The 22,187-nt window shown below is 31.1% G+C and overlaps 1 protein-coding gene and 2 pseudogenes across 1 annotated transcript; 2 read left to right on the forward strand and 1 right to left on the reverse strand.

The window, feature by feature from the left end:
* Window positions 1–264: 264 nt before the first annotated feature.
* Window positions 265–2,549, forward strand: LOC107921396 (40S ribosomal protein S15a-1-like; annotated as a pseudogene).
* Window positions 2,550–11,629: 9,080 nt separating this feature from the next.
* Window positions 11,630–13,030, reverse strand: LOC107921064 (UDP-glucosyltransferase 29). The gene has a single exon (XM_016850917.2). The coding sequence runs from the start codon at window positions 13,028–13,030 to the stop codon at window positions 11,630–11,632; it is 1,401 nt and encodes a 466-aa protein (XP_016706406.1).
* Window positions 13,031–15,222: 2,192 nt separating this feature from the next.
* LOC107921646 (transcription initiation factor IIF subunit alpha-like) lies at window positions 15,223–21,911 on the forward strand (annotated as a pseudogene).
* Window positions 21,912–22,187: the final 276 nt, after the last annotated feature.

Consider the following 22,187-nt stretch of genomic DNA (forward strand, 5'->3'; position numbering starts at 1 on the left):
AGAAACAACTCTTAGTGTTTGGTTTTCTTAAATGAGTACTTTTAACATTTCCCACCCTTCTGCTTGCCTATATTCTATCTATCAATAGAAAATCTGGGTTTTGTTTGAAACCGAAGTTATCATTTTCTACATTTCGAATTTGAATCACCTTTGTAGATTGTTGAAACCTAATTTTTCAGTTTCTACATTTCGGAGTTGAATCGTCTGTAAAAACTGTTGGACTTTAGTTTCATCATAAAAAATATTTGGATTTGAATACTATCTAGAGTGATGCATACTTGTTACTAGAAAAAGTGAATATGGGTTTTAGTTGTAACTGAATTCTTCACTTTTCATGTTTTGAATAGCCTATGTAGATTGTTGGACTATATTTTCATCAGAAAAAAAGATTTTGATTTGAATATGATATAGATGGTTGCTCATTTTTAATAGAAAAAGAAAACCAGGGTTTTGGTTGAAACTGAATTCTTCACTTTCTACATTTCAAATTTGATTTATGCGTGTAGATTGTTGGATCTTAATTTCATCATAAAAGGACGTAAAATTGAATATTATATAGATGAATGCTTTATTGTTACATATTTAATGTAAAAATCTGTAGCAGCAGCTTGTATTTGAAAGAATGGTGAGGGTGAGCGTTTTGAATGATGCACTCAAGAGCATGTACAATGCAGAGAAGAGGGGCAAACGACAGGTCATGATCCGACCGTCCTCGAAGGTGATCATTAAGTTCCTTTTGGTCATGTAGAAACATGGTAAGTTTCTATATGATCTCTACCTTTTATCCTTCATTCAAGTTGTAATTTACAGTACACAGATATAGGTGTAAGTGTAGATGCGGGCATGTGTTGGACATTGATAAGTTCAATTTTTTCTTTTATAAAATTTAATGCATTTAGATTGTTATATCTAAATATTCATGTTGTGTATGTGTTGGGTGAGCAACATAGGTTATGATTTGATTTATTGTAATATGAAGATGCAGGTACGCTTAGGTTTCATTGGCATTGTAGGTTATGTAGTCTACATTTTTTATTTGTTCTATTTTAAACCTAGGTTAGGCATGCATGTTAGGGTTGGGTTCATATATGTGGATAAGTTAAACTTTATCTAAGCTTTTACAAGCACTTGTAGCTTCATATCTCTATGCTCCTGTTGGATTTGTGTCAGACAAGCTACATAATTTTATATCTGATTCATGGTAATATGAAGATGCTAATACATTAGGTTTTTGATTGGCATTGCAGGTTATATTGGGGAGTTTGAGTATGTTGATGATCATAGATCTGGTAAAATCGTGGTTGAATTGAATGAGAGGCTGAGCAAGTGTGGGGTGATCAGTCCTCATTTTGATGTCGGAGTTAAGGAGATCGAGGCTTGGACTGCTCGACTGATTCCTTCAAGACAGGTTAGCTTAGAAACTTTTCAGTCTTTTAATCTCTATGTATAATGTTTTCCTTATACTGGAGATGCATTTATGGAAGCTTAAGTTCATGTTAGTTTACATACATATGTATGACTTTTATGGAAATACATTCATAAGAACTGGTATGTGTTTGTCTGAAGAAAAGATCAAAATACATTTAATGGCAGGAACAAAATTTGATGATAATTCTAAAAGGAGTAATGTTTTGTAATAATTTGAGCTTCTTATCGACTCCAATATTATATAAAATATTACAGAATTTGTAATAATTTGTTTAGTTGGATAATGTTTTGTGTAATTTATGTTACACAAATGTCTTGATTGGTTAATAATGTAATAATATTAGGAAAAAGCTTGTTTATTACATATGTATTACAATAGTTGGACATAAAATAAAGAAGAGTTAGCACAAATTTAAACATGAAATTAGAAAGATGAGTATTCAAAATAAATTTTTTTTCTTTTTGCTAAAATTAAGTCATGGGAGTGGTTAAATGTTACTAATTGAATTAGTTTATTGCTAACCCATATACTAAAACATGTGTAAGAAATAATACACTTACCAAATGTAGCAAAATGTTGTAAGATTGTAATAATTTGTGTAATTTGGTAATATTTTGTGCAATCACACAACTACAAATGTTGTAATAATTTGTGTGATTGGCTAATGTTTTGTATAATTGCATAAAACATTATGAAAATCGTAATGAACTTTGTAATTGAATAATATTTTGTTTAATTGTGTAATTACACGAAACATGACAAAAGTTGTAGGCAATGTTGTGTTGTTAAAGTCAAGTAGTGTTGTATCGAAATCCCAGGAAATGTCTTGTTTGGCATTAGCTATAAGGTTGTTGAATGGAAAGACAATTGAGTTGTGTATATTGTGGATTGTTATGATTGCAGTTTGGTTAGATTGTGCTCACAACATCAGCTAGAATTATGGACCATGAAGAAGCCAGAAGAAAGAATGTTGGTGGGAAAGTACTTGGCTTCTTCTACTGAGAAATTTCCCTTTTTCATTTTGAATCGAACTCGTTTTATTAAGATGGCATCTTTTTGTAGTTCAGCAATTATGCTTTTAATGTTTTGTTTACGATTATGAATTGTTGGGTTGGTAAGAGATTTTTTGTCTATTTGGGAGTTTCATATATGATTGTTATGTTTTTAAAGCATTTTACACAGGCTTGGTGGGTCGTTTTGGATTGCTAGATGATAATTTTTGCCTTGGTAAAATTATTTTAGGAATTAAAAATGGTAATGGGTAAGAAGTAAATTACACAACTCATCACTTTTGTTTGGCAGTGAATTTTTATTGGAACAGCAGAAGCTTATGCGGTATTAAAAACCATATGAAATCCACGTAAATTGTTTGACTATTTATTTAATTTGATTAAACATATAATGTTAACCTGATTATTCATGTACATTGGAATTTAAACCATTCTTTGAAAAGAAAATGAAAGGTTTTCATCATTTCAATCCCTGTTTGTGATAAAAAATTCTAAATTTCTCTATTGAAAATGCCAGCATTGTTTGTTTAAGCAAATGTGGTTATTGAAATTTTAGAAATTATAAAGTAAGAATGATTATGATAACATAGAAAATTATAATTTTATAAATAGTTTTAATAAAACAAAATTTTAAATAATATATTTGTTATGGAACATATGATAAAGAGGGTAAAAGGAACAAGATATAGGAGAGTAAAAAAGAGAGATTCATATTTTAATGAAATAAAATTCTATTTCTAATGAATCTCAAATTACGTCAAATTTATTTTGATTTTGATTTTAATGGACATTCACTTAATAATAAAATACAAAAATTATTAAAAATGGGCTTCGGTTGCATCTAAGGAGGAAGAACTTGGTCGAATTCTCCAAGCTTTGGCCATGGTGGATTCGGCTGGAAAAGAAGAAATGAAGGAGATGATGACTCTTTCTTATTAATGTTTTAACATTTATTTAATTACCTTTTTAATCTTAAATTAACATACAATTCATAACATTACAGGCACTAATCGTCGACCTAAAAATAATATGGTCAAATTCCCACTTAAACCCTTGCACGTTCACTTTTTAAGCTTTTTAACGTTTACAGTATTTATGATTTAGTCATTGCACCTCAATTAGCCATCAAATTTCTAAAATTTTTGGACCAAAATTCAATTTACCTATATAATTACGAGCTCAATTTACAAAAATGAGGTCTCGATACCTCAATTTCTAAAACCACTGACTTTTGAACCGATACACTTATACCTTGACTAACTTTTCACATAACTAAAATTATTAACTAGAATTCAGTATAATACTATAATAATCTCATAATATTAATAAATAATATTTACTAACTAGATCATTAGAAAATGGAGTTTTGAAACTATCATTTTCGGTATGCTGAAAATCAGGTTATTACAATGAGTTTATTTTTTTGGCATTTTATAATTAATTATTGGATTTTCAGTTTTAGTAGATTAAGAACCAAATATTAATAAGATAAGTATTTTTGCGCATTTTCTGCTATTTCAATGACCTGTAAGGCCGATTCGAGCCTTATGAGTGACTAATGGGCTATTTAAGTGTGTAGGATGTCAATTCAGGTCCAAGAATACAAGGGATGATAATCGGGCCGCGAGATAAGTGAGCTCAATAGGGCAACGAAGCTGCGAAGGCTGTGAAAACACTTGACGCCATGATGAGGAGTAATTCTTTGTATTTTCTTTTTATATTTGCTTAGTCGGAACTTTTCTATTCCGATGTGAAGAAAATTGTAAGCGGAGTGTAACAGCCCGTTTTTAGTGAAATCGGAACAATGGTTTCGGGATTACAAATCTGAGCCAAAAAGAAAATTTATTTTAATATTATTTCATGGTCTGCATTATGATAAGAAAGACGTATGAAAATTTCGATAAGAAAATTTTAGCGATTTCATGTTTAATTGTTAGTAAGGACCAAATTGCATAAAGTGCAAAAGTTGAATTCTAGTAGTTAGAGGGATTAAATAGCTATGGAATTCAAAATTTGAGGTCCTTATAAGGAAAATAGACCATTAAGAGAAGTTAGTAGATATTTATGATGATTCATCCGTGGAAATTTAAGAAAAGAAAATGACTAAATTGGAAAGGGGGAAAAATAAAAGATGATAATTAATTAAAAGATAAAAATATAATCTTATTTCATCATCTTCCCCAAATTTTTCTATGGAAACCCTAGCTAAGAGAGAGAAATTCAAGCAAGCTTAATTGGGTAAGTAATCATGTCCCGTTTTTAGTAATTTTTATATTTTCGAGATCATAATAACCTAATCTATCTATTTTGGGGATCAATTTGCAAAGTTATCAAAGTATTAAAATTTTTCCATGGATGAGTATGCTAAAATTTTGAAATTTTATGGTAGAAAATGAAAGGTTGTTGATAGATAAACTGTAACAGCCCGATTTTGGGCCTAGTCGGAATAGTGGTTTCGGGACCACAAATCCGACGAGAAAAAAATTATTTTTTACTATATTTTTATGGCCTACAATTTCACGGAAATATTTCGTGAAAATTTCGTTCAAAAATTTTGACGTGTGGGCACTCAATTTAGTCAAAAAGACTAAATTGTAAAAAGTGCAAAAGTTGAGTTTTATATGTTAAAGGTATTTAATTGTTATGGAATTATAAATTAGGAGTCCTTATATGGTAATTAGACCATTAGTTAGTGATGAACAAAAATGGACATGAGATAAGTGAAATAGGATTTTTTTTAAAGTAAAGGCATTTTAGTCATTTGATAATTAAAACAAATTAAAAAGACAAAATAAGGCCAAAATCATCATCTTCTCCATAAGGACTGGCCGAATATCAGGTTTCTCCATGGCTAGGGTTTGTTCATTCTTTCAAGCTTCGTGGTAAGTCCGTTCTAGCCTCGTGTTTCTTGTTCTTTATATTTTTAGAATCCCGATAACTAGCTTAAGCTAATTTTACCATTAATTCGAGTTAGAATTTATGTTTGGAAAATTACCCATAGATGAAAAGTGTGAATTTTGATGTTTTATGATGGAATATAAAGCTTAGAATTATGTTAAACGATTTTTGCTAAACAATTTTCAGCGAAAACGAGTGAAATAATATAATTGTTAAAATTTATTATTGTTCATAAGTGTACTTTAGAGCAAGACTTTGATGTTTATATAGAAGGAAAAAATGTTCAGCATGTCATAAAACATAAGAAAAAGGAATAAAATTTAATTTCTGAGCCTAGGGGTAAAATCGTAATTTTGTGAAACTTTAGGGGCAAAAATGTAATTTTTCCAAAATGTGATTTTTGGACTGGATTGAATAATGTGAGTGTAAAATAAGTTAAATGTGTTATTATAAGTCAAGAAAGACAAGGAATTGACTTTGATTAGTGAAAAAGAAAAAAATGAGAAAAAGTGAGAAATTTCCCGATTGAATATTCGGAATAAAAAGGGATACAAATGAAGTGACAGAAATGATCACATGTGTGACATGGACTGTGTGTAGGTCACTATGTGAAAGTGAAAGTGATGATCACATGTGCAGTACTATGTGAAGGCTACTACGTGTACCGGAATGAAAGGTCTCATGTGTAGTACTATGTGCAGGCTACTATGCGCACCAGATAGTTTTGATCACGTGTGTAGTACTATGTGCAGGCTACTACATGTATCGGATATTAATGGTCACGTGTGTAGTACTATGTGCAGGCTACTACGTGAACCGGAAAGTTTGATCACGTGTGTAGTACTAAGTGAAGGCTACTACGTGTATTGAATGATAATAGTTACACAGGTGGTACTATATGCAAACCACCGAATATCCGCTATTATACCGACATGTTTAATGGGATATGAGTATTGGTAAAAAAATATGAATATGTGATTGAAATATGATAAGTTGCAAAAGAGTAATTGGAGTGATGAAGTTTCGTATTGTGTTTACAAAATAAATTGTTGTAGTGCTATGTGAATGAATGAATTTGAAACAGAACAGATTTGAATAGTGGAAGTGATGTTAGTTAGAAAAATCACCAAAAATTTTAGAAACTGAATTAGTGATTGAATAAGATATGGAATTAAAGCTTAATGAGTCTACTTTCATATAAAAGAAACAGAGCAAGCAAAAGAGTTAAATATTTTGAGATATTTGAATTTTAGTGAGGCAGGGTCGGATTGATTTTGGAATCCCCTGTTCTGACATTGGAAAATCATTAAAAATTGTAAAAAAATAATTATGACTTATAATTTATATTTTTAGAATCCTTGATGAGTCTATTTACAAATGAAATAAACAAAAATATCATCTGAATTCTGTACAGTGAGATAATTCATTTTTAGTGAAGAGAGGTCAGAGATGTTGAGCAGTGAAACAGGGGAATCTTTAAAGAATAAACTGTACTAATTGTCCAAGTAAAAAATTCTGAAAATTTTATGGTAAGAAGAAATGTTAGTCTAGTTTCGGGTAAAATTAACGGAACTTAATTCGGAGCTTCGTAGCTCCAGATAAAAATAATTTAGTGACTATAACTCGACTAGACAGTTTTGAATTTAAAAATAAGTGAATAGTGAAATTATGTATAATGCCATTTAAGTGTGTTATATGTATCAAGGATGTGGGATGGAGAGGAGGAGGAGGGCATTAAATTATATGAATGAATTGCGTATAATTGGTATGGAATGGAATGAAATAAAATAAAATTTGAAAAATAAAATATACGAATGATTCATGTATAATTGGCTATATGTTCGTTTATAATCGATAGAGGCCGAATTGAATAGTGAATTCATGTCGGTATTGAATTTTATTAATAGAAATTTTTGAAATTTTAAATAATATGTTTAGAAATAAAATGAGGTAAATATCGATATTGAATTGTTTGTGAGTTGAATGGGAACTATTATGGATATGATTTGAAATAAAAGAATTATTGTAGTATTAAAAATACAAATTGGATTGAGAAATTAATTTGAATTGTGAACACAAAGAGTTGTGAATTGAGTGGAATTGGAATAAAACATTGAATTGTTATTATTTGTGAATTAGTTATTTTGGTATATGGATAATGCTGGATGATAATCATGCTTTGTGAAATATTTGTAGTCATAAGGATGATTGCAAAGTGTCTTGTTTTTAGAGTCATTTGGTTATGAGATGTCATAAAAATTGTGAGTTTTAGTGGTTGATGTGAATTCTAAGGCTAATTTACTAATCGATTAAAGGAAAAATAAGTTTGTTGATGGTTGTGTATACGAACTTGGGCATAGGCTTGAGATATGTAATGTAATAATATGTGAAATTAACATGAAGAGATTTATGATTGTTATTAATGTTGATTTTGGCATAATGTGGGTTATTCAAGGTTGAAATAATTTAATGGATAAATTGAGTATATGAATGAGTAGGTATCGAGTTTTATAGACTCTATTTATTATGAATATAATATTCTGAAGACAGGTTGTAAATAAATTTAAAAGCACGTTAATAATTTAAAAAGTTTAATTTGGATGAAATTTTGTAAGTCGGTTTAATATGCAAGCAAGTGTATGTGATTTAGTAATGCCTCGTACCCAGTTCTGACAAGGGATTCGGGTTTGGGGTGTTACATAAACAACTTTTGTAAAAGAAATTTTCATGAAATTGTGATTTAGGGACTAAATTGAAAAGATGTAAAATTTATGGAAAATTTTTATTTTTTTGAAATACATGTACTGTTATTGTTATATGAAAAATTTAGCTAGGCTTGGAATAAGGATTAAATTGCATGAATTTCATTTTCCGAGCATAGGGACAAAATTGGAATTAATAAAAGTATAGGGGCAAAATGGTACTTTTGCCTAAAATGTAAATTGGATTGAATTGGATATGAAATGTGTTAAATTGAAGTTAAATTCATTTATATAGATCCAGAAAGATCAAATAAGGAGCTAGATCGAGGAAAAGAAAAAGTGTCGGATTAGTACATTTCTATATACGAGCAAGTGTCGAGGTAAGTTCGTGTAACTAATTTGTGTATATTTATATGTTTGAATTGAATGTTATGTATATGTGAATTGTATAAATGCTATGAAAATATGAAATTGATCACATGTTCGATAATGCCCGATAAGTAATAAGTTCCTTTTGAATAAATGAAATTCGATGGCTACAGGATTTCCGTATTGGTTGTGGTCCTACATATGTTGTGGACACATCATAGCTCGAAAGAGCATTCTGTTATAAGCCCTCTCGAGCATCCTGTTACATGGTTCCTACGAGCATCCTGATCGGTATTGATCCTGCATGTGTTGCGGATATACCGCAGCTCTTTGTGAGCGTCTTGTTATATGATCGGTATTGATCCTGCTTATATTGCGGACATACCGCAGCTCTTTATGAGCGTCCCAATATAGGCTCTTTGTGAGCTTCTTGATATGGCTCGCTTGAACTTCCTAATATATGGCTATCCGGAGTTTCCTGTTAAGCTCACATGAGCTTTCTGTTTCAAACTCTTATGAGTTTCCTGTTATATCCCGGATAAGCTTCCTGTTACATGGCTCGAGAGAGTGCTTCCTGATTATGTACTCTAATGAGTACCCCTGAATATGAATTGACGGATTATAGTTTTGTACACTTTGAGTGTACTACATGTGTATTCATCAATATTTCAGAAAAAAATTCAACGGGCAAAGTTATGACATGGTTAAATTGTATTTGAGATGATTTGTCATGGAAATGTATATGTTATGTGGAAATATGACATGAAAAGCATATGTATAAGAAAATTATTACATGATGAGCTCATTCATGTTCTTGGTATTTGTATGAATTACTTAACTGACATGATTAGTGAAATTGTGTGTTTTAGGCTTTAAGCCCAATTGCTTGGATGCCAATTATAAGTTTATTTTAATGAAAATAAATGGTAAGTTAATTCCAGTTATACGAACTTACTAAACATGAAATGCTTATTTTGTTTTATTTTCTCTGTTTTATAGTACTCAGAAGCTCGTGAAGGTTGGAACTTGGTTGGAGACACATCACACTATCCCTCGAACTTCTCGGTATATAAAGCAATCTAACTTTTGGTATAATGGAATGTATAAGCTAAGTTAGGCATAATGATGAAATATTTTGGTTGTAACTGACTATTGGAATGGCTAGTGTAAGGCATATTTTGATGTAATTATATAAAGCCTTATCAAGTTTGATGTGTGATAAAATGGTGATATGATGGGAAGTATACAAACCTATTGATGAATGGTTTAGAATTAGCATAATTGATAAAGCATGCCTATGAGCATAAATGTGTATTTGGCAAGTTTAAAACACTTGCACATATGAGATAATATATCATGCATAAAACTTGGTATTGACATTGATTTGAGGGTTATGAATTGGCTTGTGAATGTGTTTGGATGATGTTGTAGGTGAAAGGCAAATTGGGTGAGAAAAGTGGCCTGAAAATGACATATTTTTCGTCCACACGGGCAGAGATACGGGTGTGTGTCTCAGCCGTATGTGACACATGGCTATGCGTACGGGCGTGTGGTTTGGCCATGTGTCCCTTGCACCTAATTTTTGAAAATTAAATTGTCCACACAGCCTAGCACGCGGGCGTTGAAAATCTGAATTTACTCTCTCACAAAATGGACCCACCTCATCTGCATGTTATATAGGAGGGTGAGGGAAACTTCCTTTATGGCATTGACCCACCTTAATAATGTTCATACAAACGTGAAGCAGGGGCGTTGAAAATCTGAATTTCTGGTTCAACCATATATATTTACATTCGTTTATTTATTTTTAAATTTATTTGTGGGAATTTTGAAATTATATATTTATATTCCAGAGCAACGTTGATGAATAATTTACTTGACTAGAACATTTTTAAAAGAATAAATTCAACACTTTAGCTAAATTTTGATATATATGGTTGTATTAAATGAAATGTAAATGCAAAGAGCATGTTGATCATTATGGGAGGATGCATTATTAAATAGGGTAAAAACATGCATTCCACTAATTTGATTGTTGTGTTTATCCATTCTCAATAGTTGAGTCTCTAATTTTTATTCAACCGTCGATTTAGTTAGTCTGTATTTCATATTTGTTTCAATTACGTGATTTCATTGTTGTTTACTTTGAATTTGTATCTATTAGTTTATATTATGGCTTAATTTAGATATAAAATCAAATCTTAAAAGATTGATTTGAGGATAAGTTAAAAGCTTTGGGTTGAATGATTAAAGGTGTATTCAACTTATCTGAACAAAATTTGGCCACTTGTTGGGGAGAAAAGACGTGGTTTTGGATTTGGTTTAAAATAAAATCAAATTAATTTAAAATATTATTAGTACCGCAAAATGGAACATACAAAAACAACAGCTTCGAAAAGAAGATTAAAAGAAATGCACAACAGAACACCGCCATGCAAAACCCGAAGATGGACAATCAACGAAGCCTGTCATAAGATCTCTCCATTCAAGCTCCATTACTCTTACGATTTCCATTACAGGGAAAGTGTTGGAACAATGGCAGCAACAACCAAACAATGAAACACTAAGAGCATAAGCTCTTCAAACAGCAAGCAGAAACACAAAGCATCAAGAGCATAAGCTCTCGGTTAACAGGCAGAAAAAAGAAAAAGAAAGAACAATGGCAGCAGCTCTTAGAAAAAGAACAAAACAGAAAACAAAGGAGGAAGAAACACTCACAAACGTGCAGCAAGGAGGCAATCTAAGTTTCACAACTGATATGCTTAATTTTTTAATAAGAAAAACAATACATTTATTACTACCTACTACCACTAAGTAGCCTAGTAACTTTAAAAACATTGCTTGTACCTAAACTAGTCATTCAACACCTAAACATATCAAGCTGTCATCAGCTTGTTCATTTCCAAGTAGTTTAATCAACAAAGAAACTAAAGAGAAAAACTTAACTTGCACACAAGCTGATTATGTCAATCAGCACCTAAAAACATCAAAACAATACCAACTTAGTTCATTTTCAACTAAGTAGCTTAACAAAGAATCTAAAGAGAAAACCTTGCTGTTATAGCAAGTACACGTGCTGCAGCATGTCATCAAGCTGCATGCACTTAAACCAAAACATGTAACAGCAGCATGGTTGGCCAATTTCAACAGAAAGTGATGAAACCAAAAAGAAGAGACTTCATCAAACCTCAAGCTTATTTGTTTGTCCCCTAATTAAACTGTCAAACATTTACTTTTTTATCATGAATCTTCAACCCTCCTTTATGTAGAATTTTGTTAATTTCTTGTACAACTTCATCTACCTCTTCATCTCTTTTGATTTTAATGTGGTTACTCATTTCTCTAGCTTTATTTCTTATATTCTCCCCATCTTTCTCTCCCACCACTTGTTTGATCACTTTGACTATCTCTTCTCTTTCAAGGCTCCCATCCTTACCTCTCTTTACCTCTACTCCAACACCAACATCTTGTACAAGCCTAGCATTCAATGGCTGGTCAATATGCATAAGCATAGGCATCGCTATGATTGGAACTCCAAATTTCAAGCTTTCCATTACAGAGCTCCACCCACAGTGACTCACAAATCCCCCAATGCTTGAGTGTTGCAGTATTTTCGCCTGTGGTGCCCAACCTTCCACCATCAGCCCTCTCTCACCAATCCTTTCCAGATATCCTTCAGGTAATGCCTCTTCAAGTTTGGGTTTATCTTTATCTCCAACAGGGAATCTGAGGACCCAAATGAAGTTCACCTCACTAAGCTCAAGCCCCTCAGCAATGGCTTCCCTTTCTTTATTCGAGAGATAATACTCACTCCCGAAGGAAACGAGCACGGTGGAGGCTTTTCTCTTCTTGGTAAGCCATTCAAGTATCTCTTTCTCGTTCTCATGGTGTTCTTCAATGGCGTCTTGAACTAGTGGACCTGTTGGAACTACCTTCTTGTTTAATAGGATTGAAAGATAGTCCATGTATTTCCCTTCAAGCTCACTAAAACTCTTAACCAAAATGATATCCAAAGAGTGTCTAAAGGCCTGAAAAGTCTTTTCTGTATTACTTGAATCAGGTGGAGTACGCCCAAACTCGTTTCTGGAGCTTTTTGTTGGCATAAAGCAATCGTTTATGTAAAATTCAGGAGAGGGAAACTCCTCCCCTTTAAGTTTCTTCCATGCATGAAATGCGAAAAAAGGCCCAGCTGCAGAAGCAGTGTAGAAAAGTATGGCAGGTATGTTGAGTGAGGAAGCAAGTGTAGGTGCCCAGGGTTGATGCAAATCATAAATAAGCAAATCCGGGTTATGGGTTTTCAATATTGTGGCAAACCCATCGCCGGACATTTCGACGGCTTTAAATAGGGCGTTCAATAGATGGGTTGGCAATCCTTTGGTGGTGTGATAGTAAGAAGGAAGCTCAGGCAACAATGGCAGCTTGAGCTCAATGAATTGAATTGAAAGTGAGTGATGAGGTGAAATTTTTGGCTTGATGGAATCAAGATTTGTAGCGGTGGAACAGAAGTAAACGTACAAGTTATGGTTCATGAGCTTCTTGGCTAGCTCTAAGAAGGATGAAATATGGCTATGAGCTAACCATGGGAACATTAACACACGAATTCTCTTTTGCTTTGTATCCATCTCGCTCTTTCTACCTCTCTTTTGCCTTCTATGTTTGATGGATTTATAAATAGATGAAAGTGCAGAATACCAATTATTACGCACATAAAAATTTCAAACAAATGTATATGATATGAAAGAGACAAAAATGGACCCACCCCACGAGCAGGGTCAGGGAAACTTCCTTTATAGCATGGATCCACCTTAATCATGTTCATACAAACGTGAAGCATGGGGCGTTGAAAATCTGAATTTCCAGCTGGAGTAACGTCAATGAACTATTTAAAATTGTATTTCATGAATAATTTATTAATTTTCTTTAAAAGAATATTTTCAACACTTCAGGTAAATTTCATTTATATGTCAATTAAATGCAAAAGAGCATGAAAGGATGCAATATTAAATAGGGGAAAAACAAGCACGATTGTTGTGTGTATTTGTGCAGTCTTATTCAACGCTGAATACTTTTTTTATATTTTTATTCAACCATGAATTTCTTGTAATTTTTTATTCAAAACTCTGCCGCGGTTACAAAATTTCTTTAACCAAACCAACAGTAGCTGTCAAATAAATCACAAAGTTGTTGGGGAACTGAGAAGGGGGAAACAACATTGATTTTACCATTTAACTTATTTCTGCTTCTCAAACCCGCAATACTAATCCATAACTATTCACATCATTTGTTATATTTGGTTAATTCGTGAAATTTTCTTTGTCTCATATGAAGAGATAGATTATTATACGTCGATATCATCACGTTGTTATGGAGAGAGATTCGTTGTAAACCTATTATAGAATTTATATCGTGAATTTTCATCAAACAAGGTAAACATTATATTCAAAAAAGAAATAAAGTGAGAATCAGATCAATGAAATTAAAAGACGTATAACAGGTGCACGCATTATTACTTTTATGCATATTTGTTTACATTCTTTCACATAATTAATTTTAAAGTTCATAAATCTAACAAAATCAATTAATCAATATGAGTTATCAAATTAAATTAATTAATTTATAATGAGTTATTTATTTACATTGTCATTTTATGTTGACCTTTAGTGGCATTAGCAGCGCTTTTTGAAAAACGCCGCTATAGATCGAGTTTTATGGTTTAAGGATTATGGTTTATGGTTTAAGGGTTGGGATTTAGGGGTTAGGATTAGGGGTTTAGGTTTTATGGTTTATGATTTAGGGTTTAGGAGATAAGGGTTTAGGGTTTAATTAGTGTTTTTTAATTTATATATTAAATAGTTTCTTATATAATCATAAAAGAGATAGTATTAATTTTAAAATATTGAATTAATTATCATTATAATTTAGGGTTTAAGGTTTAGGAGTTACTATTTTAAGGTTTATGGATTAAGAGTTTAGAGATTATGGTTTATGGTTTATGGTGTAAGGGTTGGGGTTTAAGGTTTAGGGGTTAAGGGTTAAGAGTTTAGGGTTTAGGGTTTATGTTTTATAATTCTGGGTTTAAGGGATATTTGTTAAGGGTTTAGGGTTTAAAATAATTATTATTTTTTAATTTATATATTAAATAATTTCTTATATAATTGTAAAAGAGATAATATTAATTTTAATATATTAAAATTATGATTATAGTTTAACGTATTTAAGAGATAATAGATATACTTTATATATATTAAATGATTTAGGATTTAAAGTTTACTTGAGATTTGTTAAATGATGAAATTTTATACAATCAATTAATGCTTTTATAATTAAAAATATTTAATCTAAACCATTTGATATATTTAAATATTAGATTTAAAAAAACATTGATAAAAAAAGTAACAGATTGATATGGATAGGTAACTATCTATTTTAGATAGGACCAAATTATAACAAATGAAAATAAAATGCAAAAATAAAAATAAAATACAAAAACTAAAAATTATAATGTTATCTAATTCTTTCAAATATTACTTAAAATTTAAAAAATTATTTATTTAAAATTTAAAAAAAACGCCGCAAAAAGTAAGCAATAGCGATATTTTTGTTGCAAACGCTGCAAAAAAGTTGAGCAACAATGACGTTTTTGGTCCAAACGCCACTAAAAGTCGAACTATAGTAGCATTTTTTTCCCAAACGCCACGATTATTTTTTTGCAAAACAACATTGTTTTGTAATTATATTTTTTTACCCCAAAATTTCAAATGAAATCTCTTCTAATTTTCCCCCTTCTTTAAAATATCTTTTAAAATCTTTAGAGCCACTTCAGCAGCAACAAAAAGTCAAAAACTCCACCAATATGCCATTTTGATGAATCATCCAAAAGAGGGTCGAAGATGCAATCCAAAATAAATTCCTTCTTCAAGCCTCCTTCTCTATCGGTTGAGCGCTCAAATTCACCTCCAGTTTTCAGCGATGATGAGAGCGATGAATTAGCCACCTAGGAGAAGAGTCAGCACACCATTGTTAACACCTACACGCGTAGACCTTCAAATTTTTATGGGTAATTTCTTTTCTACAAAAAGTCTGGATTTTTGTTTTGTTTTATTTTTTAATTTTATTTACTTTTGGTACTTTTTAAGGAATGACAAGAAAAAAGAATCTGGCGATGACAAGTTCGACAAACCCATATCAGAGGCTAGGGTTTCAAGGGAAGAATGTGGTTCAAATGGGAGAAATCTAAATAAGAAGAGAAGTTATGCACAGTTTCATTTGGAGTTAGGTCAATCTGATTTTCTTCTCCATGCCTGTTCAATTTGTGGGGTCAAGTATCCTCCCAGGGATGAAGCTGATGAAAGGAACCATTCCATTTTTCACAAGAATTTCACTCTTGGGGTTCAATTTAGGTTACATCTCTAATTTGCTTAATACTATATATATACACATGGAGAAGCTTCTCTATGTTTTCGCTTTGTGCTTTTTAACATGCCTTCTGCAGTTCAGGATTGTTCTGCTGCTATTTACATAAATACAATAGTAGCAAAAAAAGAAGTTTGTTCTGATCCAAAAGCTAATAGAGTATTTGAAGAATTTGAAAAGTAGTGAAAGAATGGTAATTTTCACGAAATCTTTTAACTTCTAGCTTCATTTTACAGGGATGGAGAAATGAGAGGGTTGTTCATGCATACCTTAAACTTATTCTTTTTTAATTATTTTTTAGGGCATGCACTTTATACAAAAAATCAATTTATTGGTAGGTTTATGACTGGGTTTTCCAATTTTTCAAAGAAGAAAAATGCTGAGAATAGATGGTCTCTGCAAAAAGATGGGCTACAAGGACGCCAAGTTACTGATGCTTTACGGGTATTAGATTTATCCTTTTTCATCTGTTTCTTGTATGTTCCTAGCTTTCACTGTAAAACGGGATAGCTAAATTATATGGTTTCTGCATGCTCCAAATTCCTGAAAAAAGGTTGAGAACATTGACAAGTAAATTTTTAGAGAAAGTTCTATGAAGTTTTTTCTGGATTCTGTGACGTAGACCCATGTTTTTATTTTGGCATATCATGTAATTGTTGTACAAAGTAAAGTAAAAAGTAGACTGAAGCAGTTTTCATTATTGACTTTATTGACTTTGATTTAATTATGCCCTTATTGACTTTGATGCTGAATTTTATTATTGCTGGCTCCTATTTTTTCAGGAGAAATATAAGAACAAACCTTGGTTATTGGAGGATGAAACAGGTCAGGCTCAATATCAAGGTCAACTTGAAGGTTCACAGTCGACAACTTATTACCTGCTTATGATGCAAGGAAAGGAATTTGTAGCTATTCATGCTGGTTCTTAGTATGAGTGACATATTATTGTTGTTTTGACTACTCATCACTGTTCCGACCACTTATTGCACTGTTGTTCTATAATATCGCTATATTTGAGTCTTATTAGTTTTTTAATTGTGAAACTCTTTGACAGGTACAATTTTAACAAGGTTGCTCAATATAAGCAACTTACACTAGAATAAGCTGAAGAAAAAATGAAGAACAAGAGTAAGACTGCAGATGGTTATGAGAGATGGATGATGAAAGCTTCGAATAATGGCGCTGCTGCTTTTGGTGAAGTGGAGAAGATTGATGAAAAAGAAACTGCTGCTGCTGGTGGGAGGGGACATAAAAAGTCAACTGGTGAGGAGGAAGAAGGTCATGTATCAGATAGAGGAGAAGAAGATGAAGAAGAGGAAGCTGCCAGGAAGAATAGGCTTGGACTTAACAAAAAAAAGTGGTGATGATGATGAAGAAGGTCCAAGGGGAGGTGATCTTGATATGGAATATGATGATATTGAGAAGGGTGAGCTTTTATAATGTTTGTGTCTTGGTGTCTATTTCTTTGTTATCATTCTGATTTGTAGAATATTTGGAATGATTTTCGATGTTGAAGCTGAAGATGAATGAAATTAACATAGAAATAGTATAAATTAACTATTATGAGAGATAAGGGTGACATAGAAGGTCCCTAGCCCGTCTTTCTTGTTTTTTTTACTCTTCTTGTTTATTCGTATGTGTAATACCCAATTTTAGTCCGGGCTCATATATGAAAACATAATTTTTGAGGATATACAATCTTAGATATAATATGCAATCTTAGATATGATATATAATCTTAGATATGATATGCAATCTTAGAATATATAATTTTGTAATATTAGAGATTTAATTTGTAGATACTCTTTAATCTCAGCCGTTGATGTAATTGATCTGTACCATTGGATTTGGGGAGGCTCAACTATAAATAGAGGTCTCCCCCTTCATTGTAAAAGAAGAAGGAAAAAAGAGAAAAGAGGAGGAGAAATAAAAAAATAACGATTGACAGTTTTTTAAAGGTGGCTTACTATTTTTTTTTTCGATTATTTTTTTACTTATTTATGATTTTAAAAAAAGGAGAATGTGATACCGCTGCGAATTTTATTTATTTAGTCCCTCCGCTTTTTAATGTTTTTGTAATTAAGTTTTCTTTATTTTTTTAATTTACCCTTTTATTTATTTTAAATTCCAATTTAATCCTTTTGAACGACACCGTTTTAGAGGAGAAGGGAAAATTTCCCTTTCAGCCTCTCTATGTAACTCGTGCGTTCAAATTAGTCCTTTTACTTTTATTTATTTGCGGATTTACCCCAGATATTGTAATTGCAATTCAATTTAATTTTTTTATGTTCTTTTTATTTATTTTATTAATTAATAGTGTAATTATTATTTTTATTCTAATTTTTTATCTATATATATTCTTTTTATATGTACACATATATATATCTTTTTAAAAAACAAATATTTTCCTATTTTTTAATGAATATTTTCATATATATATGTATATATTTACGTTTTTAAGTGATTAAATACTCCCTTTTTTTTCCTTTTTTAAAATATACTTATTTTTTATTATTTTATATATGTATGTATAATTATTTTTTTCTTTATTTTCATAAGTATATTATGTGTTGTATTTATATATAAATTCTATAACCTAAAATTTTATTTATAAATTATATGTATATTTTTAATCTTCATAATTTCCATGTGTACATCTTTTGTACATCTTTTGATCCTTATTTATTTGTTTGCTATCCCATCCATTATATAATTGTGTTTACATTTAATATTTTGCATGTCATGGATTACCTTTTTTTTATTCATTTGCTTATATTATTTTTATGTCTATGATGTATTTATTATTGTTATTATTATTATAGCATTTGTATGTAAAAAATCACATTACATCATTTTTTACTCAAATTTAAAGATGGAAAATTTTTAAAATTGAGATAATGTTCGTATTTAGGATTTTCAAGGGAATTGAGCTATAACGTATTAGGTTTCGATTTTTCTTCGTTAAATTCGACAATCGAGCATTTCTCTTTAATAAAAAAAATAAAAACTCATTATTGGGAATTCAACACGTTGTGTCCTAACGTATTGGCTGTGACGCATTGATTTCTCGAAATGAAATTTTTTTTAAAATAATAAAGGAAATATTCCGAGTTTGAGATTTTAAAGGAATTGTGCCCTAACGTATTGGGTGTGATTTCTTAAATCTTGGATACGTGGATGTTCTTTTAAAGTAAAGAAAATATTCCGAGTTTGGGATTCTAGAGGAATCGTGCCCTAACGTATTGGGTGTGATTTCTTAAATCTTGGATAAGTGGATGTTCTTTTAAAGTTTTATTGTATAAGTATTTTGGCCCAATTCATTTTGGGGAAAATTAGAATGCTGTGCCCTAACGCATTGGGTGTGGTATCTTCTTTCTCTGAAATAATAAGGGTCTTAATACGTAACCTTTTAAGTTTTGCTAAGGATTACGTTTTTTTCCAAATTCTCGACCTTAAGACACTAATTAATTAACTAGGTACCAATTTTGGGTGTTACGAGGGTGCTAATCCTTCCTCGTACGTAACTAACTCCCGGATCTATTTTTCTAAAACTCGTAGACCAAAGCCGTTTTTTTAGGTGGTCCAATCACACCCTAATAAAGATTGGTGGCGACTCTCAATTTTAATTTTTTAAAAAGTTGACAACCTAAAACATTTTTGTTTTTCAAAAGATGGTTTCGACAGTATGCTTTTGGTTAAGGTGATGATTGGGAGCATGAAGAAATATTCACTGATGATGATGAAGCTGTTGGTAACGATCCTGAGGAAAGGGATTTGGCCCCTGAAGTTCCTGCTCCACTGGAAATCAAGGAGGTAGTTTTGATACACTTATCAAACCTGCTAACTAAGGATCACATTACTTGTTAGGATCTTGTTTGTCTCATGTAAGAATAGTTTTAAGCCTCATAACTTCTTTAGACTAGAGATTCTATAGTTTGCATTGGATAGGACATTATTCTACCCATTTTTTTGGTATCATTTTAAATTCTCTATTCAAAGACTATTGCATGGGCATCTAAAACTATATAGTATAAAATTTATTGAGAAGGTTGCAATAAATATAAATTTCCAGTTTCTAGAAATCATTTACTATACAATTTATTCAAAATTTCTAGGTTCGAGTGTTAGTTTGTCTTTGGTGATAGTCTACTTTTACTTCCACGGGTTGTCTACAAATAAGAATCATTTGGATTGTATAGTACCGTATTCAGAGTAAAGTTTTGCTAGTTACTGCTTGCATTTTGTGTATGTGTGCGTTTTTCCCCACCAAAACAATTTATTTCTTCTGTTGGTAGAGGTGGCCTTTTTTTATCATTTATAAAGCGTCATTATGACTGGAATCTAGTCTCCTTTGAGTAGTAGATAACATTTTCTGTTTTCTTCCAGGATGAAGACGAGGAGGATGAGGAGCAAGGAGGAGGACTGAGTAAGTCCGGGAAAGAGTTGAAGAAGCTATTAAGGAAAGCTAGTGGGCTTAATGATATTTGTTTTCTTAGACATTTGTTTTATTATTGTAAAATATTTTTAACATTGTAACTTTTAACATTATTGTAAGAATATTTTGAATTATACTTCAGTTATCAATTTATATCATATATCTTTTTGTTGAATTTGAAGTATCATTTGGTACTTTTAGCGGCGTTTGTAATAAAAGTGCCGTTAAAGGTTATGTTCTTTAGCGGCGTTTGTGATAAAAACATTGCTAAATGTTATGTTCTTTAGTGGCGTTTGTGATAAAAGTGTAGCTAAAGGTTATGCTCTTTAGCGGTGTTTGTGATAAAAGCGTCGCTAAAGATTATGTTCTTTAATGGCATTTGTGGGTATAGTGTTACTAAAGGTCATGCTCTATAGCGGCATTTTTGTCACATAAACGTCGTAAAATTTAGCGGCGTTGTCTATAGCGACGTTTTTTGTGGCATTTGTGAAAGCGCCGCAAGTAGTTTTAGCAGCGCTTCTAAAAAATGCCGCTAAAAGCCTATTTTGCTGCAGTGAATTCATAGTAGAATACATTCTTACACATGATTAATCTTAAATCTAACAGGCTCAATTAATCAATATGAGTTATCAAATTAAATTAATTAATTTATCATGAGTTATTGAATTCAAATAATCAATTTATAAGTTTATGATGTTCCGAGTTCATAGAATAATAGATTCTTACACATGATCAATCATAGATCTAACAGACTCAATTAATTAGTATGAGTTATCAAATTAAATTAATTAATTATGAGTTGTTAAATTCAAGTAATCGATTTGTAAATTTATGATGTTTCAAATTCATAGTAAAATTATTTAATTAAGGAACTTAATACTTTATTAAATTGATATTATTAATTCCACTCATTGAAGACTAACATTTTATTAAAATAATATTTTAAGTAAGATAATTTTTGTTCAATAAATTATAGTTAATAGGCTTGCTTATATGAAATAGTTAAAATTTTATTTGAAATTTTAGACAATATGTTGCTATAGAGAACTAATTTCATAAATTATAATTAATAGACTTGCTTATATAGAGATAGTTGTTGCAATGCTTTCTAATTCCCAAAAAAGAAAAGGCATCAACGATTAACAATAATAACTTTTGTAATGTTGATGGATTGAAATAACTACAAAATTACCAAAGCCAAACCAAATTATTGGGAAGCTGATGTGGTCAATAAGATGGGATCATTTGGTTTCTGGTTAGAACATTAATCTCATTATAGTTTCTTATTATGTCTGTTCTTTTTGATATAATGCCTATAATTACACATATCCCCTTGTAAACTTGAAATTATATAAGGTTTTTCTATATATTTTTACCACATTTTAACTTAATAATTATATTAATCTTGAGTAATTGTTAATAAATTAAGTGGATTTTGTTTAAATGTTAATATGAGGCATGAATTTATGAAGTATGCGAAATTATGCATTATTACATGATTTTTGTGCATAAATTATATTATTTTCATGTTAATTATTAATATGTGATTTTTATTATGCAGTGGGTCTATGGAAGATGAGATTACCATAAGGATGCATGGACTTGGACACATCCACCTTACTTGGATGGTTATACCATGCAAAATTGGGTCATAAGGATGTTAATTTGACCTAGTTAAAGTGTGTTACAAAGCGGACATGTCTGATTAATTTTTGGATCATGAAACTGTGCAATAATGGGGAGCCAAGCCTAATTTCAACACAAGCATATGGCTACCCAAAAATCAGCTTTGGGATATTTCATTGGAGGTTTTTGCAGTTGCAATTTAATTAGAAATTGACACACAAACTATGCCTTTGAAACCGTTCACTCTATACTAATTATATCATGATTTTATGTTTGAAATAATCAATCAAACCAGCTCCCTTTCC

The sequence above is a fragment of the Gossypium hirsutum genome, chromosome D01, assembly GCF_007990345.1.
Source record: "Gossypium hirsutum isolate 1008001.06 chromosome D01, Gossypium_hirsutum_v2.1, whole genome shotgun sequence".
Lineage (NCBI taxonomy): Eukaryota > Viridiplantae > Streptophyta > Magnoliopsida > Malvales > Malvaceae > Gossypium > Gossypium hirsutum.

Coding starts and splice junctions, on each gene's coding strand:
- LOC107921064 (XM_016850917.2), bottom strand. CDS start 13,030: ATGGATACAAAGCAAAAGAGAATTCGTGTGTTAATGTTCCCATGGTTA.